The 21336-nt window shown below is 37.1% G+C and overlaps 1 protein-coding gene across 1 annotated transcript in view; it reads right to left on the minus strand.

Moving 5' to 3' along the window:
• abat (4-aminobutyrate aminotransferase) overlaps positions 1 to 21110 on the minus strand; it is a 29917-nt gene extending 8807 nt beyond the window's left edge. The window contains exons 1-10 of the mRNA XM_084926837.1: positions 20977 to 21110; positions 7749 to 7892; positions 6229 to 6326; positions 6042 to 6071; positions 4441 to 4558; positions 3343 to 3392; positions 2440 to 2520; positions 2048 to 2140; positions 993 to 1055; positions 802 to 865 (exon numbers count right to left, since the gene is read on the minus strand). Of these exons, the coding sequence (XP_084782963.1) occupies positions 802 to 865; positions 993 to 1055; positions 2048 to 2140; positions 2440 to 2520; positions 3343 to 3392; positions 4441 to 4558; positions 6042 to 6071; positions 6229 to 6326; positions 7749 to 7892; positions 20977 to 21094 (859 nt within the window). The 5' untranslated portion in view covers positions 21095 to 21110. The remainder of the gene's footprint in view (positions 1 to 801; positions 866 to 992; positions 1056 to 2047; positions 2141 to 2439; positions 2521 to 3342; positions 3393 to 4440; positions 4559 to 6041; positions 6072 to 6228; positions 6327 to 7748; positions 7893 to 20976) is intronic.
• Positions 21111 to 21336: the final 226 nt, after the last annotated feature.

The raw sequence follows: 21336 nt of genomic DNA on the forward strand, positions 1-21336 counted from the left end.
AATCTCTGGGGGAAGCTGAAGCTTCAATTTGCTAAGCAGCAGCCAAAGAGGAGTGCAAAAATCCTTTCTGAAATGTGTGCAAATCCAGTAAACTACAAGAAGTAAAGTACTAACCAAAAAAGGTTTCTCCACCAAGTAATACGTTGTGTTTTGTGTAGCGAACAAATCATTACTTACTTAATGACATGCAAATAAGTTTACAACTTTTATGTAATTCATTTTTCTGGATTTCTGGTTGATAATCTGTCTCTCTTCATTAAAATGAAACTACCATAAAATTAGAGATTAATTTCTTTTTATATGAGCAAACTTACAAATTCAGGCAAAAATCAAATAATGATTTCCCCAGTTGTACAAAGAGCACACTGACTTGAGTCTAAAGTTTCAAACTGACATCATACAGGATTAAATACATACAATGCTTGTGTATCTGTGAAAAGCTATAAAAATGCTACATGTGGACCCTTGACCTTTCAATTTTTACATGTTTGAGGTGTTATTAATCAAATTTCTATTTTTATAGCACAGGCTTTTGTATGATAACAGCTGGGTTGTTTTGCATCACTGAGCAATCTGCCTGGACCGTTTCCAATCCCTCAGATGAAAAAGTATTTATAATGTGCCAGTGTATTATTATCCATGAACTGTTTTACAATAAAACAGTTGTACTGTACCAGCTCAAATTTGGGTATAAAAACATGAATTCAGTTTGTTATTTGTTCAATAAATACCAGTGTAATTGTTTTATGACAGGTGCTGTTGTTTTAACAGTAGCAAAAATGTATACAGTATTTAACATACCTAATGTTCTTCCATGGAAACCTCCCATGAAAGATAAAATACTGAGTTCTGGACAACCTGGTGCCTGAGATCAAAAGACATAAGGATTCAATGACACTAAGGAAGAGAAAAGACAAACATCAAGAAATAAGAAGCAAATATTGAGTCCAATATGGCAGGAAAGTGGTGAATAACTTAATGAATAGTGAGACCTGGTTGATCATGGAGGTGTTCAGTTCTTCATTAGTTGGTGTGTTTGGGCCTCGTTCTTTGTTCTAAGTAAAAAAACAACCACAGAGATTAAATTCATTTTAATTCCAACTTGTTGGTTTACATTTTTTTTACTACTCAATACAAGACATTTTCTACACTACCGTCTTTTTAAGGACAGCTATCTCCTGTGGTGACCTTTTGTTTGCTTTAGGTTTTGTGTTTTTGTCCGAGATTTGGATTCAGTTGTCTGTTATAGTGTTACGATCAAATAATATTACTGATAATAGAACATCACAGAACATTACTACAAACCCAATTCCAATGAAGTTGGGATGTTGTGTAACATGTAAATAAAAACAGAATAAAATGATTTGCAAATCCTTTTTAACCGATATTCAATTGAATACACTAATAATAATAATAATAATAATAATAATAATAATAATGGATTGGATTTATATAGCGCTTTTCAAGGCACCCAAAGCGCTCTACAAAGAAAAGATTGTTTTGTTGTCGTGCAAATCTTCACTCATTTTGAATTTGATACCTGCAACATGTTCCAATAAAGCTTGGACATGTTTACCACTGGGTTATATCACCTTTTCTTTTAACAACACTCAATAAGCGTCAATAAGAACTGAGGACACTAATTGTTAAAGCTGTGTAGGTGGAATTCTTTCCCATTCTTGGTTCATGTACAACTTCAGTTGCTCAACAGTCCGGGGTCTCCATCATCATATTTTGCACTTCATAATGCGCCACACATGTTCAATGGGAGACGGGTCTGGACTGTAGGCAGGCCACTCTAGTACCTGACTCTTTTACTGCAAAGCCACGCTGTTGTAACACATGCAGAATGTGGCTTTGCATTGTTCTGCTGAATTAAGCAGCGATTGCCCGGCTTGGATGGCAGCATATGTTGTACCTTTCAGCATTAATTGTGCCTTCACAGATGTTACCCATGCTATGAGCACTAATACCCCCCATACCATGTGGTCACCAGATATAATTTAACATGGTGTTAACAAATTAAATCAAATTTGTACTCACTTACCCTATACCAGATAAAAATAGCTTTGTAAGCATTTTCATTGGAGCAAGCACCACAGGACATTGTCTGAACACGAGTCATTCCACTAGGCGCCACCTGACAGAAAGTAAAGTAGGAGTAACAAGGATTATCATTATTATCATTGCACAGCTAGCATTATCTGCAGAAATAGCAATAAAGGCAAATAATACATTATGGAGTTACATGAAAACTAGAATGTAAGAACAACCTGTACACAAATTTAAATTCTAAATGTGTGTTAGATAGTTGTTAAGTATAGTTGTTATCCATGAATTTTAAAATGTACTGTTTTACAAAAAAAGCAGAAAAAATATTAGTGTGATAGCTCAAATTTGGGTATAAAAAGATAAACTCAGTTTTTGTGTGTTTCCCACCGAGAGAAGACTTTCGGTGATTTTGTCTGGAAAGTTCTCAGGTGGCAGGATTCCCAAGGCTGGCCGATTCACAAATGTACTCTGAAGAAAGACAAAAATATCTAGTACATGCAAATACGCAGAGTCTTGTTCAGACTGTTTCAAAAGGACGTTACATGTACTTACATATATGTCCTACTTGTTAAATCCCAAACCAAAACAAATATTAGAATTTACATTCACTTTAAAAACCATTTGTTGTTTTACACCTCACCTCTCCTCTGAGAACATACAGGAAGCTCAACATTAGACATAAGAATGATGAAAACACTCAGTGGACACATACATATGTTGGAGGTGTCACTTTCATGTTCCAGTCAGAATGTTTATAATAAAACAAAAAACAGAATGAGATTTGAATCATGGTCCTTTAGCCCTGAGTTGAATTGTTGTCTAATGCCTTTATTTTTCAGTGCTGTGTACACTTAATACTACACTATATAACTTTCTAACACTTATTAATAAAAAAAAGCATAGCATTATTGAGGCACTGCAAATTATTTAATCCCAACATAGGTTATTCTATCTATATAACCATATGCTTAGCTAAAATTGTGATCTATGAGTTCTATGGAGGTAACTGTGCTTGAGATCATGGATGATGATTCTACACCAAAAAATCATCATATGATCTTTGTCCAGCTTGCTTACACACAGTGGCATTGTGAGGAAAGATTGTAACTGCTGTATGATGTCAGAACTGTGGTAGCTTAGCATAATTTACCCTAAACTGCTCTAATGGAAATCACAATTGTCTGTATAAAACACAGAATGCAATTCCTTTGACTACTGTATACTTAATCATTCACTGCAATGCCATCTGCTCCATATCTTTATTTTTCCTGATAAAAGAAACGAACTTACCAAATTGTTTGGATTGGCCATCACTTTGAGGAGAGCAGGGTGGTTGTAGCCTATAGGAGCACACAACAGGAGTGGTTTTACAAAGGAAGGTGCATCGCATACACCATTTCCTTCAAGTATGCTATTAAAATAAGTATTATTAGTTTTATTGGAAAGCATACAAGTAAACTACGTATATCCCTGTTCAGTTGGACAAACCACAGTGGAAATGCAAAGTAGCTCAGTATATCAAAATTGACTCCAACAGTAATACAGTACAACAAGTCTAATGGCAGCAAAGTGACCACATATGTAATTGATCCAATTGTATCAAAAGAACCAGTAAACACCATAGTTATCTATGATTTGCCCTGCTTTAAAAAATAAAAAAGCAACATCATGATAGTTAATCAGTATTTGTCTGTTAAGCTCCTCGTTTGCACCAACAAGACTCTTGCCATATATGTAATACTACCTTTAAAACCAGTTTTCAATTGAAAAACAGATATAGATTACAGATGAGACACAGTAGTCCCCATTGCTTTTTAGACTTGAGTTCACTGGATGAAATGGAAAAACATTTGAAATCATAAATTATGACACAAAAAAATTTCATAACATTACAAAAATTAATAATGATAATACATTTTAAGCATGCAGCCATTCATCTACACAGCCAGCTACATATAGTTTTTCCTGATGGATGTTAAGGTAGACTCCTTTAAACACACACACACACACGCGCGCACGCACACGCACGCACGCACACGCACGCACGCACAGAAAGAGTACAAACTGAGGTCTTATATGCAAATTATGTTTTTCATACTAACTTGTCTTAAGTACAAAACCATTGCACTTTACACTGAGTTAACATAGCCTGGCAGAATTTGTGATTTTTTTTGGCCATTTTTCAGACAATATAAATTAAAATTCAAAAACCTCTTTCACTCATGGCTCATGGTTGGGTAAAACCATTTATTATCAAACCATAGTGTCTGCCCTTTTTCAATGACAGCTATGCAATACAAAATAACATTTGTTATGATTATAGATTTCATCCATGTCTCACAATTCAACAATCTAAACTGAAGTTATTACATAAATATCTGTACTAACCAATTGGGATGGAAGAAATCTGAGTGTAGATATCCAGCATGCGGTTCCCATCCACATCCACTAGGTAGTTCCCTTTGCTCTCCTCATAGTTACAGAAAAAGTTGATGGCACCAGTATTCTGGGGAAAAACATGTTATGTATTAAAAACCTCACATGGTACTTACGATTAAGAGTATAAAGATATTCATCTATTATTCTCAAGTCTGGAATATGATAACAAAAAGTCTGTAAAGATAAAAGCAGCCAGTTATTTACTATAAAAACCAGTGCAGTTTAACAAAACAGCACAGTTTAGCATATGTTTAGAAAATAAATTCAGCCTATTATGGTTCTTGAAGAGTCTTATGTTGAAGGTAAACATAACGCCTTCAATTCATTCTGCATTTGTAACCTTTTAACAGTCTTTCTAGCATGCTTCAAAGTTTCCTTGAAAATTATAAATAACTTTATTGTTACTACAATACAAACAATTAGAATAAAATTATATCAAAATCCACACACAAACACCTGCACAATATGAAGACATCACTTGCATAATGCCATCTCTGGTATCACTGAGCTTCAGATACGACAGAAGCACCATATAACCTTAAGAGTGGATGGTGCTAAAAAAAAAGAGGGAACAGCATATTGTGCTCCAGGAATTATTTATGTAGTTCACTGACTTAACATACTTACAGACCCAATCTACCAACACACACACACAGAAGCATGGCATAGTCATTGTAGCTAGAGAAAAAGTATTACAATTTCAAGAGAATTTTAAAGAGAATATGTATTACTATCAATTAATATTTACAAGCAAACATGTTAGAATAAGCTGACAGAGCTCTCATAGGACATCCTATCTGTATGTCATACATAGATGCGGTTTGTGCTTATTTTGGCCTGAATACAATGAGCCATTTGAACATTTGAGGTCACCGTTTGTCTGACTGCCTTTCTAAAACATGTCTAGGTTTGTGTGTGTGTTCCACATTTTTGTTTGTAATGCTGAAAAGTTTCATACAATGATGAGTGTAGTTGTTGCCTCAGTGTCACTACATACCTACTAACTACAGTAGAGACCTACTACGGAAGATAAAGTGACTTTTAAAAATGATATATCATGTTATTAAAATGCAATATACTAAAAAATGTTCAGTTATTAATGTACAAACATAATCAGTGAAATAATTTCCAAAAAAATATGCAACCCCTGAAAAAACACAAAACAAAAAAAAGACCAGTTCACCAGTTTCCAATGCCAACTTTTTTTCAATAAATATTTTCTGCATATCCACCAAAAGCAGCCAGCTTGTTAAAGCCTGAACATGATTAAATATTTTGCATATTGAAATTTGTTCAGGTATTTCTTTTAGATTACAAAGTTGCTGAACATCTTGCAAATGTGATGACTGCATAATTTTTGCCAGCGGTTGTAGGAGATCAGTATCCAGAACCAGTATCAACCAAAACAAGGCATTCAGTAAAAACAAATAAATAAACTCATATATAAAAGAATGGAGAGTACAAGTACTCTTGTTGTATTTATGCTGTTGTAGACAATCATGCTCAACTGTAAGTAGCAGAAACCACAAATACTAACACACACATCTCACCTGTATTTGTCCCAGTTGTTTCATCAGCTCCTAGAAATAGAAAGAGAGAGAAAAGCTTTTGATTGCAATAAATGTGTCTGTGTGGTGTGGTGTGTGTGTGTGTGTGTGTGGTGTGTGTGTGTGGTGTGTGGTGTGTGTGTGTGGTGTGTTTGTGGTGTGTGTGTGTGGTGTGTGTGTACACCATTACTTGTGATCGTGGACCAGGGACTGTAGTTGTCATGGAGGGTCCATCGTAGTCAAACTCCACCTGTGTCTTTGCTGCTGCTTTGCTGACATATCTGCAACCTTGTGGAGAAACCACAAAAAAGTTCATAAATGTATGGGTGTGAGGGGTGTAATATTTGGTACTTATTTTGTGGTCATGTCCTGGTGTTTTACATGTGGTGCCAGCCATGATAGAAACAAATAAAGTGCTGGGAACTTTTCCTTCTTTGTTATGATTTTTTAAAGGCAAATATACTCTAATACTGTCCCTAACTATGTCCTCTGTCCTGGATAAGCTCAGGGCAGCTTGGGAGCAAATAAGGAAATTTATATTTTTCCATAGTTATATCTCAAACAACTATACAACAAAATCCATAGTATCTGCCCCGACCGTTACAGTGTCCTCTATCCCGGTAACTCTGACTCACAGTTGAAAAACAAGATAAGCCCAGAAACTAGTTCTTACTGGTTCTGGACAATTTGGGGTCATCTTTACTGAGCTAGCGGTTACAGCAACAAGTTCAGTGAACTGAAATAGCTTCTCATGGATGACTAGGCTGTTAGTTGATCTACTATCAAACAAGCAAAGATAAGGTTTAAAGCTCATATCAGTGCTCCGCTGGACATTTATACCGACCGTTTATGAAGCAGTTGCAGGTGAACACTTTCTTGAGATAAATTTAGTTGCTCCAAAACACACATTTATATATAGTTAGTCCACACGCTTGGGAACAGCAACACTTTTTTGTGATTTTGCTTCTGCACACAACCAGACTGGAATTAAAATTAACAAAATAAGTCTGTACTTCAATCACATCTTGAAGGGCAGAGCTTCAACTTTAAATCCACAGTTGTTGTAATGCATTAATTATTTATAGCCATATTATAGAGTCTAGACAGCTTCCTCTTTCACATTGTTTTACTATATAAAACAGCCTTTATGGAGACGCCTTCAGTAGCAAAACCTGTCACAAATCCAGTTTATCGGATAACGGCAGCTGTCTATAGACAGATTTTGCCAACGCAATAGTGTCCCATGTGTAGTGAATAATTTACTCGTTACTCAGATTTACAGTAGTATGTCTGGCTTCGTGGTTATGGACAGAAGACCTTTGACACACCACTCAGTCACTCATCTTGGAAAAGCACAAACATGTGTATTGATAAGCACATCCTCCTTCAGTTTAAACATTTACACTGATTACACAATGCTATTCTGCTTTCACTGCTTTACCCATGAGAGGTATTAAAATTGTATTTTCAGATGAGACATTTGAATTAAAAAAAAATCATCTGAAAATTCTTAAAGTCACTTTGAAATAAGCAATACATTCCTCACATGTAGAAAAGCTTAGCTTATTAGCTGTGGCTGGAAGAATAAGATTAATTTACACAATGGTCCAAACAGTTTTAAGACAATCTCCAACACTGGTAACACATCTTTACCTACTGAATGTTATATCCTGACTGGAAAACAAGGATCTGGTGTAGTGCTAGATTTACCTGAAGCACTGAGCCACACATTTTTCTGCAGAGAGAAAGCCAGCTGACGACTGATCAAGGAGGTTGCCATGGCAAAACAGCCACAGTCAAAAAGTGTGAGAGACAGGCAAAAACTGTGCTCAGCTTCTAACGTCTCCAAGTCACCTATAAAAACAAAGGAAAGAAAGAGGGAAAGGGGAAGAAGGGGGTAGGGAAGGGGGGGTCAGAGAGAGCAGAGAGGTGCAAAAAAGCAAACAAAAAAAAGCACATTAACTTTATTAAATAAACAAGAATGTGGCATCTGTCACAGCAGAGGAGTCAAAAGTGTAGGTTTTTTACAAAGTCCTTCTAGCAGCAAGTCTCATATCTATGCAATCTTGGATTAAATCCTGGGGTATCTTGAAGCCCCTATCTAAAAGAATGGAGAGAGAGCCACAACTCTTTAATTTAATAATCACCAGAACATAAAACCAAACACGGGGTAGAGAATGACCAATCAAAATAATTGCAAATGGCTTCAAATAGTTTGTGATTTCGAACCAAAATGAGGTTTTTCAGTGACTTCACATCCAGTGATGGGTGAGTATTCCCCTGTCCCTAAACTATGCTTCTTCTGTGGAAACCTGTGAAGCATTCTTTCTTTTTCTTTTTTTTTTTAAAACACTTTATTTAAATATCAAAATTCACAATTACAAATACACATAATACAAGCACCATGCACAAATTATTCACATCTTATTTTACATTTTACAATAATAAAAGCTCCCACGGCAAGTCGTTTCCTAATTTCATATCTCTCGTTTTTCTTCTTCTCAGCTCAGTTACAATGTTTTTACATACTGTGAAACTACTTATCATTTTTTGTTCTATAACACCTTTAGCCCTTGTTTTCCATATGTGTACATTTATAATGCACATCACCAGCCAAAACAATCTTCTTTTATTTTCACTCATCTTTTCTTTAAACAAACCGTATCTTACTGATTTTGTATTATTTTCAATATTAAAACCTAGTTTTTCCATCCTCCTTCTTATTTCAACCGTCCTGTAACATGATAACAATAGATGATCAAGAGTTTCGTCTTCATCACAATTCTCCATGGGGCATTTCTTTGTGGTAACGAAGCAACTCCACAGAACTACAGCTCTTACTGGGAGACGTCCGACAGAGATAAGCCACACTGTATCTCTCATGTTCTCGGATATTACTTTATCATATATGTTTTTAACTATTTTCTGATTTTCTTCTTTTTCCACAGCCTTATATTGTATCATACCTTCATTTTTTTTTAGATTGATTTTATTATATATTTGTTCTGAGTTTAATTGTAAAAGATTTAAACCATCTAAATTCCACTGATCCACAAGATCCCCAAACACAAGTTTAAAGTATGGCACTCCCGTTCGGGCTCTCCCTTTCATTTTTTTCCACAAAGATTTCCTCCCTTGGATCCAGTGGGTGCTTCGCTCAAATGCGCTATATAAATTTTTTAGAAAAGGAATCATCAAAATAATGCTAAGATCTGGCGCTCCTAATCCTCCATTTTCCTTTCCTTTATACATTAATTTCCTCTGCGTTACTTCGCGGTTTGTCCCCCAAATCAATTTGGTACACAATTTACTTAATTTAATAACAGTTTTCTGAGGAGGGGGAAAGACAGTAGCCAGAAACAATAACTTTGAAACTATATGTGTTTTCGCGATATTTACACGCGCTTTATAGTTCGTGTTTTTATTGTCCCATTTAGCTACTTCGTTTTCTATTTCACTCTCTTTTTTATTCCAATTTAAAAGACATGGATCATTTTTAGTAATCCAAATACCTAAAATCTTCATCTCCTTGTTAATTTTTAAATCAATTACAGGCTCTTTTGAGTTTTGTCCAAACCAAACTCCTTCGGACTTTTCCTGGTTTAGCTTAGCACCAGAAGCTTGTTCATATTTTGTTAGCAAATCGTTAAGTATTGATAGCTCCTTTTGATCTTTAATAATTACAGAGACATCATCCGCATAAGCAAGGGCAGTCACCTTGTAGGCGTCATTTAGGACGTATCCAGTAAAACGGCTATCACTATTGATTGTTTTAAGTAACGGATTTATTGCTAAAACATATAGGGCTGCGCTTAAAGGACATCCTTGTTTCACTCCACATTCGACTCGAAAGGGTTCGGTCAGTCTTCCATTTACTTTAATCTGGACAAGGGATTTTTTATATAATACTTTAATCATAGAGATGAAGGTTTCAGGCATATTATACGCTTTCATTACTTCCCACAAATAAGAGTGGGAGATGTAATCAAAGGCTTTCCTTTGGTTGAGACTTAAAATGAAAAATTCTGTATCTTCTCTACTATAAATTATTTCACGCAAAGTACATAAGTTATCCCACATCAGACGACCTCTTATTGCACATGTTTGCTCTTTTTCTATAATTTTATCTAATACCTCATCAAACCTATTCATAATTATTTTAGCAAATATTTTATAATCAACATTCATTATTGTTAATTGTCTATAATTATTTATATTATCTCTTTCCCCTTTCTTATATAGCAAACACATTAATCCATTATAAAAGGAGTCACCCAAAGTTCCCTCATGCATGCCTTCATTAAAAACATTGGCTAAAAATTCGGATATTTCATTCACAACTATTTTATAAAATTCGGACGGAAGCCCATCTAAACCAGGGGTTTTGTTTATGTTTAACTGACTGATCGCACATTCTACCTCCTCTTTAGTAATATTTCCTAAAAGTGAGGTATATTGGATGGAGTCCAGAGGCTCTATTTTACTTAACAGGTATTTTGCTGCACTTGTTTTTGTAGATAACGGAGAGAACATATGGGCACATAGCCTTCTGATAACTCGCCTTTTATCTACTTCGTTTACAAAGGAGTTTCCTCCCTCATCTCTTATAGAAGAAATAAAATCATTATTACGTTTCTTTTGGTTAACACCAATCATATAATCTTTATTACCATTTATATCACCTCCCATAGATTTTTGTATGTTAAATAATATTTCATTATTTACTTTTTCAATACTAATTTTAAGTTCTTCCATCTGGTTCTCTTCATCCTCTTTTCTAAATTTTTTATTCTTCAACAAAATATATTGATTTACTTGTTCGTTATACTTTATATTTTTTCCATAATTTATTTCTCTACATTTAAATTTGAAAAAGTTTCGCATACGTTCTTTCAGTATCTCCCACAATTGTATATCAGATGTTGTGAATTTTCTAAGTTGCAAAACTTTCTCAATTTCTGCTTTTAATTCCAAAACTAGTGCCCGGTCACCTAGACAGCTCGTATTTAATTTCCAATAAGTGGAAGGGGGGTCAGTGCCACACAAAATCGTAGCTCTGACTACCTTATGATCAGAGAACTCAGTTACAAAATCATTATATCTTAAAGCTAAAATCTCGGAAGATATATAAAACCTATCTATTCTAGTTTTAGAGGATGAGTCAAACCTTGTAAAGTGAGTTGTCTGAGGATATAAGATCCTATATAAATCCCTAAGAGATGCGTCATTACATATTTGTGTAAGTAGTTTGCCTTCCCTGGACTCTTTGAATGTCGTACTAGCAATCCTGTCATTCTCTTCCGTAACCATATTAAAATCTCCACATAAAACAGTATTAAACCCACATTCCAACAAATGTCTCATTTTCTTTAGCAATTGCATTTTCCTTGTTCTTTCGGGTGCGATATACACATTAAGTAACCGAAACTTTTGACCACCATAATGGCAATCTACAAGTAAAAGCCGTCCTGGTATTATATCTCTTTTCTTTATGATATTCACATGAGTGTTTTTGAAGAAAAAGCCCACTCCGTCAGAGCTGTCTTCCCCTATCGATATTATTGAATGACCAGTATTCCACATTTTATTTAATTCATCTATATCTGCGTGTGTTTTCAATCTCATCTCTTGAAGGCACAAAATATCATAATCAAGCCTTTTTAAGGAATCAACCTTTCTTTTCCTGCTCTTTTCTGATTGAAGACCTCTGACATTAAATGTTATTATTTTAATGTTACTCATAGATTCACTAAAGGAAAATCCATTTCAAAATTATTACCTCACGGAGGACTTGGTCTATTATCCTTCCGCTTATCTTTTCCACAGCTAGAGGCAGAAACACTCCTTTTTCTGCCTCCTCTCATGCCCTCGTTGACAAACTCATCAAGGGCTGGGTGACTTCCACTGAAGAAGGTCTTCCTTTTTCCTTTCCTTTCGTCAGGCAGAGCAGCAAAAGCCAGAGACGCCGCCTCTGTAAGAGGGGAGGATCCAAGGTCCTCGCTATCTCCGTTGTCATCAGATGTCTTCTCACTGTCGATTTCCTCGTCATCACTATCGCTCCTGTTCTCGCCATCAGATGTCTCTATGACCAGGTTACCACCCGGCTCTTCATTACTCTCGTCACTTTTTTCACTTGACTGAGACAGTGGAGATGGTAACTCATCTTGGATAGGGCTAGGTTGGTTATCCTGATCATCCACATGTGGATTATCTGAACCGAGCGAAACAGGGAGTGGCAGTGGGACTGACGTCGGGGGAGGGGGAAGAGGAGGAGAGGGGGGAGCCTCTCTCTCCTGGGCATTCGCGGGGGCATCCATTGCTTGAAAAGGATCCTCCAAAGACGGGAAATCCAAAGTGTCTGAAGGTCGAGGTTGTCTGGAAGACTTAAGTATGTTCACGAAGGACTTGGGGCATTTAAAGAAAGTGTGCCCTTTGAGACCACAAAGGGAACATTCGCTTTCATTATGACAACTTTTAGCCTTATGGCCCAACTCACCGCATTTCCAACATTTAATTGTGGGGCATTCTCTCGCCTGGTGGTCTAAATCTTGGCAGATGAAACACCTCACTGTTTGTCCTGGATAAATAATCCTGCCATTATAGGGGCCCAACGAGATGGAATTAGGAATGGAGATTATATGTCCAGCTTCATCTCTACGCATCCGAACTTTGTATTTTCGGACTCCATACCAGAATCCGAATTTATCCACTGGCTTGATGGGAGGTTGGAGAATCTCGCAATACCTTTTAAGATATAGCTCGATATCTTGGTCTGGAATCCTTCCAGTCCAGAATTTAACAACAAGAGTCACTACCTCTACCTGGACAGAAGACTCCACTTGCCAGTCTTTCCATTTCGGGTGCGATGCGTTGGAAAAGGAAATCTCTAAGAAGCGACGTAAAGGCGCCTCTTGGGTGAAACACAGCTCAAAATCCCGTTTACTGGGAAGAGCGATGAAAGAGTATATATCTTGCACATTCACCCATGATGTTTGTAATAACAGTTCTTCAGCAACATAATCACGGGTCGGGGGATCCCCGTTTCCGATGTACTTAAGTCTCACCCATAAATTGCTGAAGTTAGACGCAAACGATAATGGGGCATACGGGGGCATGATTACATAACTACTCCACCTTTGCCTCGTCCACTCATGGTTACAGTTTCTTCTTTATACGAGCAAAGCATTCTTTCCACACCCGACCATATTTAACTGAATTCTGTAGGACCCCAGCCTCGCTGTACACATATAAAAGTATTTTTTCCTTCTCCTTACCAAACCCCTCCCACACACAAGTGTTTGTGTCGTTACTTCCAGTGCCACACTCTGTTTGACCTGTCTACAGTGTAACACATTCCAAAGCAATGTGTTACTGTGAACACATTACATTCTTCAGTAACGTAGTAACATATTACGTATTAAATTTAGTAACTACATTACAGTTACAATTATGTGAATATGAGCTCTTGAGTTGTTTGCACACTACTGAATGGAAAAAAGAAAATCGAACACAAATGTTATTTTTAAGTCAAGCAACAGCACTGGATTCACCGCTGACATCAGGTGAACTCCAGTAAGCCCTGGAAAGTATGCTCAATAATAAGGCTGCAGGTCCAGATGGATTTCCAGCAGAATTCTGCAAAGAATTCTGGCAGCAGTGTTCCACACAATGTTACAGGAAATATAAGAAAATGGCAGACTACCAACAAATATGAATTCTGCCAACGTCTCCTGCTAAAACCAGGCAAAGACCCTGTTCTTCCCACCAGCTATTGTCCAATATCCCTTATCAAGGTTGACATGAAAATAATCTGCAAAGCTCTCTCAAAGAAATTAGAGAAGAAAACCTCCCTCATAATATATCCTGACCAAACTGGTTTCATAAAAGTCATCAACAAATACATGTAGATCACTTAATTTAATAGACTATTCATGCAGTAAAAACATTGAAACCACAATATTGTCTCTAGATGCAGAAAAAGCGTTTGACAGAGTGAACTGGAAATTTTTATTTACAACTTTACACAAATTTGGTTTGGGAAACTCTTTCATAAACTGGTTTTAAATATGATATAATTCCCCAACAGCTTGGGTCAGAACAAATGACCAAACATCCTCCAGGTTCTGTCTCCTGAGGGGCACCAGGCAGGGATGCCCACTCTCCCCTTCACTGTTTGCAATTTTTATCAAACTACTTGAGCAGCAGTTAGACGTAGGTTACCGGCCTGCTAGGTGCTCCTGGGTAGGTCCAGGGCGGACTTGGGGTTCTGGGGCTGCTCCGCCTCCGGACAGGGGTTCTGATTGGGCTTTGGGGGCTTGGGTCCTGGTTGGTGTGTCATCGGGGTTGCCCACCTCTGAATTTTAAATACATGTAGACATTGAGGATTCTTGGGAGGGGCCAGCTGTTATCTGGCAGAGGGTCAGTGCCACCATGCCTGTCCTCTGTTTTAAATGCACTTTAGAACAGCATCCATCTACACCACATAACAGCGGGCGGAGTGAGGGATGGGGTCTTCACACCCAGCTCCCTCCGGCTGCACCGTGGCTGCTGGGTCACCCTCGTCCAAGGCACTCCTCAGCTCTTTTCTAGGTGGATGGCGTGACTGCCCCTGCGGAGGTCCTTCTTGGGCTCTCATGGTCCACTAGATGTCTGTGGCCTGGATCTCTTCCATGCCTGCTTAATGTCCTGGGGGCTATGGCTCCCCAGACCTACTATTAGACAGTGGTGATTTACTGGGAACACTATATTATATTCATATAGTATTATTCAAGGGTGTTTGAGAGTTTGATGATGTTAAAATTTGGGCAAGCCCACTAACAGAAGAACTTTTTGTTAAAATATTTGTTACTTTTTTAAGGTAGAGAGTAGCACTTTAACTACTATAACAATAGTATTCTATGATAAAAAGAACTAAGGGTAGAGTGAGGCAAAGGCAGGGATGGCTGTATGCACTTCCTCCTCATTCATCATGTGTTATGTAACACTGTCTGCAGGAACAGGAAAAATCCAGTTATCTGCTTTCACAGGCTAGGAAACCTTGGCGCTTGCACAGTGCAAGCACAACATACAAAGACATGCATGCACAGACAGACGGTTTCTTGGCAACGCCTCATGAACTGGAAAAAAGGCATCTTCATATGCCAAGGGGGAGAAGAAGTTCACAGTTTGCACTGTAATAAGCTGAAATCTGAACTCAACAGGAATTCAGCAGCACTACTTTCAAATGAAATAGTTAAAATCATATGGATTTTAGTTGTGGATTATTAATATATGTTGAGGCCCCATTCATAATAATGCTAAGTAAAAGTAATTATGGGAAGTTGTACTTTCCTGGGTTACTGAGACAAACAAACATGTTTAAAGTTGTTCAGAAATATCTCCTTTGAGCACTTGATGCAATCGAGGCTGTTAACAAGTGGTTCAGATGCTCTTTAAACACTGTAACTGTTTGGGTGACAGTTGCTGAGAAACAGATCCAACGTGCTACAGACCAGGCATAAGAAAGGTTTTTGGAACTGGAAAATATGGAATTACAGTAACTCAATATAAGTAACAAATGATTACAATTTTCAGCACTGCTTAACAACCTCTGCAGATCTAGATGAATTTTAATGGTTACCATGAAGGTACTACAGCTAAGGTTTATAAAACAACTTTCACCACATCATTAAGATGAGAACAGACAGAAAAAATGCAAACGCTTTATTTTCAGTTACATTTGATTATGCCTGTTTTCATGAGGCTTCTGGTTAGTTTCACATGTGAGGACAGTTTAAAGCATCTAGGTTGTTTTGACAGTAATTTATTGAGTAAGAAGAAAAATAAAGGAGTGAAGAAAACCAAAGAAACTAACTGTTCTCCAGAACATCTGAATTATATTTACAGTTTTTGTGTGATTGTTTATTTGTTTTGCCTAAACCTGCAGCATTTCTGCCCTGTCCTTAAACAAACTGAACTTACTTTGACAACAAATCTGTTGTGTAATCAGCTGTGTGGTGGTATTATTGAATACAGCAGCTAAGAAATCCAAAGCACAGCTACTAACACTGAATGTATTTAATGAAACTAACAATATTTGTGACTTTTAAGGGAAATGTAAATATATGAAATGTTTTTGTTCTGAGTGCCTAAAATACTACATAAGGCTGTGGTATGAATTCTGAAACAGAACAAGGACCTCTATGAATTCTGAAGTCAGTATACACCTACTCACAAAAAGATACATCCTCTGATTAAGGTAAATACCAACTGTCACATCCATGTTAGCATCAACAACAAAGTAAATGTTACTGTTAACTGCACCGCCTCCAAATATTATGTAAATTTGTATTTTAATCTCTGCATGCCGCCACAGTGGTGGTGTACAAAGGATTGTTTTAATACTTGGATGAAAATGCAATCGATGGAGTCTAGTCTAGGGGGCTTAAGACTTTTGCACAGCAATGTATACAATATAGATTATAGCTATGGGCTAGAGTTCCAAGAAACTTAACATTCTCTGCAGATTCTCTGCTGACACCTTGTTCCCTCCTCTGCACCACAAACCATCTCTGCCTAGCCTCACTAGCTTTCTCTCCAAAATGCTTGACCTGAGTTGTCCTTCTGATATACCCATTTCTAATCCTGGTCATTCTCAGGGAAATTCTTAGCATCTTCAAATCCGCTACCCCCAGTTCTGCCTCCTGTTATTTTGTTGCCACCATTTTTAAACCATATATCATAGCATATCTCACTCCCATCTTGTAAACTTTCCTTTTAAATCTTGCTGGAATCCCTCTGTCACAAATCATCCCTTACACTTGTCTCCGCCCACTCCATCATGCCTGAAATCTCCTCTTCATCTCACTTGTGCACTGTCTATTGCTTCACTATGCTAGTATTCTATTTGTAAATCAAGATCTTCAAAATTCAAAATTTTAACCCATTGAGAGAACAGCTCGACACTATGTTATGTAAAAAAAGGCCAGGCAAACCAACTGTGTTAAGTACTTAAGAAATCAGAGGGCATTAATGTTTGGAGGTTCCAAGTCATTCCATGTCAAATCATCCAAGCCTTCTGCTCAACCTTCTGGTGTGTAGGTCCACTTTCAGACCTCTGCAAGCTGTTTGAACACAAATATCTCAAAGACTCTTAAAGATAAAGGCCTTAAATTGGGATCCCCCCACTGACATGACCGCTGTTGCACCGGGAAAACCTCCACCCGCCCCACTCCTGCTAAACAGTTGACAACAGATTTAAGAGCGACAGGACTCGGTGCTGCTGAATCTTTGATTCTATTTATTGTTTGCTGAGTTTTACTTATTTTATATGCTGGAATATGCAGAAAATAGGTTTAAATATTAAACTAATTTCTTAAGTGAAAGACTGTTGCATATAATTTCATATTTGCTTAATGCAAAGTGCATAAAGTTAAAAGATTAAAACTCATAAAACATTTTTTTAAAAGAGACTTTTTCATTTGAGCCAATTTTATATGATGGATTATGCATAAGAAATAGAACTGGGCTGAAAGGTCTATTGCTTTATTATGTATTCAGGTTGTGTATCATGTTTTTTAAAAGTAACTAAGTAATAAGTAACTAATTACTTTTGAAAAAGTAATCAGTAAAGTAACAAGACTGGAGAAGTAATCAGTAAATAGTTATATCCACGCTGCAACTAGGGCTGCCACAAACGATTATTTTGATAGTCGACTAGTCACCGATTATTTTTGCGATTAGTCGACTAATCAGATCATCATCCATTGGACGTAAAACATACAGCTTATTGCACCAGCAGCATCTGCTCTTATATAACTATCATTAGCTTACAGCTTTAAGTGTTTAAGGTGCTAACTAAAAATAAAGACAAGATGATAGTTTATTAAATTTTAATGACATTTGCAGATTGTTTCGGTGAAGTTTAATAAACTCCTTGCTATCTAAAATATAACAGGACACTGGAGTAAATTCTCCAGCATCTCACACTTCTGATAATCAGCTGTCTGCTTGACGTTTATTCAGCTGTGTAAAAACTATAACTTTGATCTCAGCCAAACCGATTTACTCAGGAACAAATAAAATACTAAAAAAAGCCAAACAATAACATTTTTAAGTTATCTAAGTGACTCATATATGTTTAACCTGAGTAGCAAAAGACGGAGGTGGGTTTGAAGCCGGAAGTCCGGTGTTCTCACGGCTCTAGTGAGCCTTGAACCCCGGCTAGCTATCGAGCTAGTGGGTAACAGACGTCTCCGAAAACGTCGGAGCGCTTTTGAAAATATGTGGTGTCTTGATAAACTGAGCAGATGTTTGAGGTTTACACAGCTACATTCTCGCCTGAAAATATGTTAAACGTTTATTTTGTGACCCAGAAAGAATAATAAGAGTAATATTAAAACTAACTAGCTGCCGCCATTGTTGGAAACTGAGCTGGGCCGCGCTATGAATTCTGGGACAGCTTCTTCTTCTTCTTCTTCGGGGTTTAACGGCAGCTGGCATCCTTGTACATGCAGTGCTGCCATCTTCTGTTTCAGTCCGTTATTACACTCTTAAATCCTACTACTTATTCCTGCGTCTTTTGGGATCTTACAAAGCTTCAAACGATGCGTCGACTATTAAATCAGTTGTCGATGATTTTGATAGTCGACTTAATCGTGACTAGTCGACTAATCGTGGCAGCCCTAGCTGCAACACAGTGTGGATATAACTTTCCACACTGTGTGAACTGAAAGTAGTTGACTGTAGTATGCAAGTGGCAAGTGGAACTGAACAGCAAGATTGACAGGCAAGCAGACTATAAATTTCAAAGAATTACACTACAGAGAACCAGTTTTCTAGAAGAACCGGTTCCTGATTCCCATCCGTAGTTTCCAATTGTTTTAAAGGTGCACCAACCTAAGCTGAAAAAAATAAGCTAATATCCATTCTCCTATTTCCTTCCCAAAGTTCTAGCTAAAGCAGTAGCATGAGAATTAAATCCTTAAATGCTTTAAATATTTAGTGCACCTTATAGATGGGGCTGGAGCAGTCTTAAAAAAAAGAAAGAAAGGAAAATCAAGTGGGAGGAAAAAAACCCCCAAAACTGTCAATGATGATACTGAGCTGTTTAAATTAAGCCTAATTTCAACTGCATTCTGAGATGATAACAGAGTTTTCATGCTATCTTAATTAAGGGGTGTAAACAAAAACGTACGCAAACATGTAGTAATGCTAACAATGTCTACATTGCAATTAGGGATGGGGCTAGAAGTTGCCTTGTCTAGGCAACAACAGGGTCTCCTGTATTCACAAAGCTTCCTAATACCAAAATAGCTTCTAGAGATATGAAAGCACACTGAAATGTCATTCTCTCACTCGTTTTCCCTGGACTGAGACCAAAGACGTCCAAAATGATGCATGATTTTAGAAAAAAAACAAAAAAACAATACGGTTTAATATGCAAAATATTCAACCTTAAAAGTTGAGAGGTGCCGTGAAAAAAAAAATATATATATATATATATTTTTTTTTATTACAGACTACACAGTGGCTCATTCAGAGGAAGAAATGATGTTGACCTGCTGACTTTATAAACCATTCATGGAGCCTACAATTATGTCATACACTCACAGCTGATTGATAAATAATAAGCTACTACCTTGCAGCACAATCAATTCGCTGTTCTTAAATAAAGAATTTAAAACAAACAAACAAATAAAGTAAAATGTTAAAATGGACCCTCAAACAGGCAGTGTAGTGAGGAGTAATATGCTCTCGCATCCATGTTCCAGTTAAAACCTGTGCAGCAGTATTTTGCAAAAGCTGAAGACGAAACAGAAAGAAGTGGCTAACCACAACATGCAACAGACTATACTAAGTATCATCTGCATAACACCGGAAAGCAATTTTGTGCTTTCTTAGAATGGAACAGAGGAGCAGCAGATACTTCTTATTCCTATGGAAGTAAGGATGAACTTAGCTTTTAACACACCACTTCAGCATTGATTACGTTTCCTAAATAAGTAATGGCATTTTGATTTATGTTTTGTTATTCATATATATATATATAAAAAAAACAATGATACAACCAATATATGTATATCGTTCAGGTTTACTGTTTCTATATACCCAAATTTAAGACCAGATTACATTTTAATATGTCCCGATTCATAAAAGTGATTTACCTGCTTTTATTTTATTGACAGAATGCACATCAGATTTTTGAGCAATCCCAATTTAAAGAAATTATTAAGGAAAAACATCAGAGGAACTTTTTTTTCCAGCTACTCGTTTGTACATAAAATGTTACACAGACATAACGCGATTATGTTTTCTCTGTTTATCATTGTGATACAAACCTGGGCCAATAATCTATAAAATAAAACATTTAAACTCCTTACTTCAGTTATACAGCAAGTATTTATCTAAGAACAACCAGAACAAAATGAATTTGTTAATATAGTGTCTCGTGTCGGTAATGATAGCGAAAAACACCTTCTTTTATATATCGTTATTCTGATAACCTTTAAATTCGTTCATGTCGCAGTACATGTTTGATGCGTTTAGGAGTCGCTGTGAAGAGTCCTGATTTGAATACATGTAAACAAGGTATTGATTACACGGTCGCCCTTTGCTGCAGACTGGAGTTGCCATAAACCAGGACAATAAAGACAGTATGTGTGTGCTATTGCCATTCCGCTCTTCTGAAAAATCTGGATCCCACTGGTTCTGGCTGGTTCACACAGAGATTGGAGGTTCATGAATCGTAATAGGCTGGCCAATCCAAACTAGTAATATGTTAAAATGAGACAGACGTTTCATTAAAAGCTATCCAGTCGAGGCTGCTGCGGGCTGCTGCAGATCCCAGTGCACTGACGTTTAACAGACCTGACAGAATCACGATGTGCCAGTTCCACAGCGATTGTGATCTCATCTAAGCTACCCATGTGAAAATGATAAAGGCTTTGAGAACACTTACTGATGATCCAGTGACAACAGCAAGATCCACACGTAAAACTGCCGGCACCACTGCTGTTGCAAAGAAGCAGTCTCCTCGATTTCTGCAAAGCCAGAGACTCCGCCCACCCTGACAACATCCACCAGGAGCGAGGGCTGCTCCGTACAAGAGGAGGGGCTTATTGTCAGCCCGAGAGAGAGAGCGAGACCTTGTTTTTTCAATCTAAAGGTACGCTGAGGTGTGTGTTACAAGACAATTATACATTTCGTTGAAATGAAAAATCCCAACAGGATAAATAATTATTGTTTTCAGTGAGATACTTTAAAGAATTTCTAGAGAAAAGAAAAAAAAAGCTTTCTAAATTCGACGAGATTGGCTGTT

Source organism: Perissodus microlepis, chromosome 4 (genome assembly GCF_051167445.1).
Source record: "Perissodus microlepis isolate ML-2025 ecotype Zambia chromosome 4, ASM5116744v1, whole genome shotgun sequence".
Taxonomy (NCBI): Eukaryota; Metazoa; Chordata; class Actinopteri; order Cichliformes; family Cichlidae; genus Perissodus; species Perissodus microlepis.